The 2500-nt window shown below is 35.9% G+C and overlaps 1 protein-coding gene across 1 annotated transcript in view; it reads right to left on the bottom strand.

Annotated features, from left to right (window-relative positions):
* Window positions 1-1964, bottom strand: part of LOC137620078 (endocuticle structural glycoprotein SgAbd-2-like) — a 6770-nt gene extending 4806 nt beyond the window's left edge. The window contains exon 1 of the mRNA XM_068350353.1: window positions 1857-1964. Coding sequence (XP_068206454.1) covers window positions 1857-1964 — 108 coding nt within the window. The remainder of the gene's footprint in view (window positions 1-1856) is intronic.
* Window positions 1965-2500: the final 536 nt, after the last annotated feature.

Here is a 2500-nt window from a genome sequence, read left to right as displayed (position 1 = left end):
CTTGTCAGTATTAACGTTGCATCATTATCAACTAACTTATAATGAGGTGGAATTTTTATCTGATACCTTCGAGAATAGACAATTGAATTTACCATTTTATAACAATACCGACTTAGAATTAATCAAAATGTATATAAAAGATAGTATATTTAAATTAGATAGGAAATTCTATCCACAAACGTTTGTTACGGCCATTGAAAACCCCTTTTCTCCATTATCAAAAAACCCATTAATGAAATTTTTTGAAAGAAAAATGTTGAGAAACAATATACGTGATAATGCAAAATGGTTTCCATATATCAATGACATAATGTGTTTGACCACATCATTAATTTTTAGATAGCTCCTTTTAAAGATTTTATAGCTTGGTACAATCAATAGATATAACTATAGAGTTGAAGAAAGATCGTAGGTTACTTTGTTTGGATTGCCGTTTAAACCGATGTAGTGACAGATTCAATCTTAGTGCATAAAGGAAACCAACCAATATCTGTGCATATAGGCATTTCTACTCAAATCAAAATGATAAATTTAAGAAATTTTTATTCATTTGTATGTTTTAAGACAAGGGCGTAGGAGTAGGGGATTTGGGGGACAATAGCCCCAACAATCTGCCAAATATTTACTTCTAAATCTATTACTTCAGGGACATTGCCCTATCAAGCAGGACAATGCCCTAGAGACTGACCATATATGCATATGATCAGCTACCAAGCCCCTCTACACCCAATGGCTGCTGATGACTCAGCAGATAGACCTATAGGCTCCAACAAACGCCCCATCCTTAGCTCACAAGGATAGTGAGGTTGCAGCGACCAAAGGAACTAATGGGTTTGAGCGGGACTTGAACCCCAGTCTGGTGTTCCCCAGCCAGGGACGTTACCACCTCGGCCACCACAACCCTATATTATATGATTTATATATACACATACGAATATAATTATATTTGTACGTATATATGTACATAATTATATATATGCATATATATATACATATATATATATATATATTTATATATATATATATATATATATATATATATATATAAAATTTTATATATATACAAATATATATAATATATTTATACATATATATATATTACATATATATATATATATATATATATATATATATATATATATATATATATATATATATATATATATATATATATATATATATATATATATATTAGTTTTGCTAATTGTAAGACATTACATCAAAACCTTGATTTTTTCATGGCTGTTGCAATATTATTGAGTCTATAAAGTACCTCACTGATTGTGAGGTTCTCCATACCTTAACACAGTAGTTTAAAACCAAAGACAATTAACATAATCTTCAATTAAAACATTAGATAATTGTCTCCTATAATCTAGAAATTAGATGAAATCAAAAGATATGAACGCCGTTAAAAATCTAAAGATGTAATTTGAACTGAAAAACAAATGATGTATATAAAAAATCGTAGGTAAGAACATAGCAGGCTTAGCAAACTGATACCCGTAACTTGATCGATATTGGAATGAGTCTATGGCAAAGAATAGTTAGTATGCTTTTTTTCTTTTTTGTATATTATGATACTCGTTGTGTACAAATTATAATTGGTCACATAAAACTCGTCCTAAAAAAAATTTTCTTGTTGCTACAATCAACTGTGATATGACAGGAAATTGCGTCTGAGAGTTTTTCCTTGTAAAAAAAATTCGGGGGAAGGCCCCCCAGACGCCCCCCGTTGTCAGTGACTTCTCAAACTTTACCTCCTCTACTCAAAAAGAAGCATTACTAGTTTGCAATCCTGAATACGTTGAGGATGAAATAAAGGTGACCACGACTACAGGTAAAAGTTAAAGTACCATCACCGATGTTGATATCTTGCCCATAAAGGACTTGATGACCAAAGTCGACGCCTTTATGGACCCCTTTTTAGAGCCACTAGTTGTGACCACATGTGGCGACCACATGTGCTTACGTTTTGAATACCCGGCCTCATGTGGTCGCCACACGGATATCACTACATCTGATTAGCAGCCACATGTGGTCGCCAGAGGTCGCTAGTGTGCTCTCAGCCAGCCACAAAACGCCGCCACAAAATGCACTGTTTGTGGCAGGGACGAGCGACAGCTTGCCACAGTCGCTAGCCGCAGACACAAGTGTGATCGGCAAAGCTTAAAAACAATGGAAACCTATGGGAGAAAATATCCCCACCACAAAACGCAGCCACTTGTGGCTCTACAAAGTCGTCAGTGTGCTTAGGCCCTAAGACCTCTATCAACACCTCCACTTATGACAAAGAGGGCAACTATTAAACATCGCCCAAAGCTGACGTGAATGCAGTAGGACATAGATGCCCTCCCCCTGACGTGCCAGAGCGGCGTCAAAGCCGCCCACCATCCACATATGCCACCACTCTCTCATGCCCCAACCAATGACTTCTACAGCTACTTACTGACGCCCATCGACAGAGGCTATGCTACTTTTACTTCAGATTCGGGGCTGC

The sequence above is a fragment of the Palaemon carinicauda genome, chromosome 26 (genome assembly GCF_036898095.1).
Source record: "Palaemon carinicauda isolate YSFRI2023 chromosome 26, ASM3689809v2, whole genome shotgun sequence".
Taxonomy (NCBI): Eukaryota; Metazoa; Arthropoda; class Malacostraca; order Decapoda; family Palaemonidae; genus Palaemon; species Palaemon carinicauda.
Note: the sequence above shows the minus strand (reverse complement) of the source record. Positions and strands in the feature narration are given on the sequence as shown.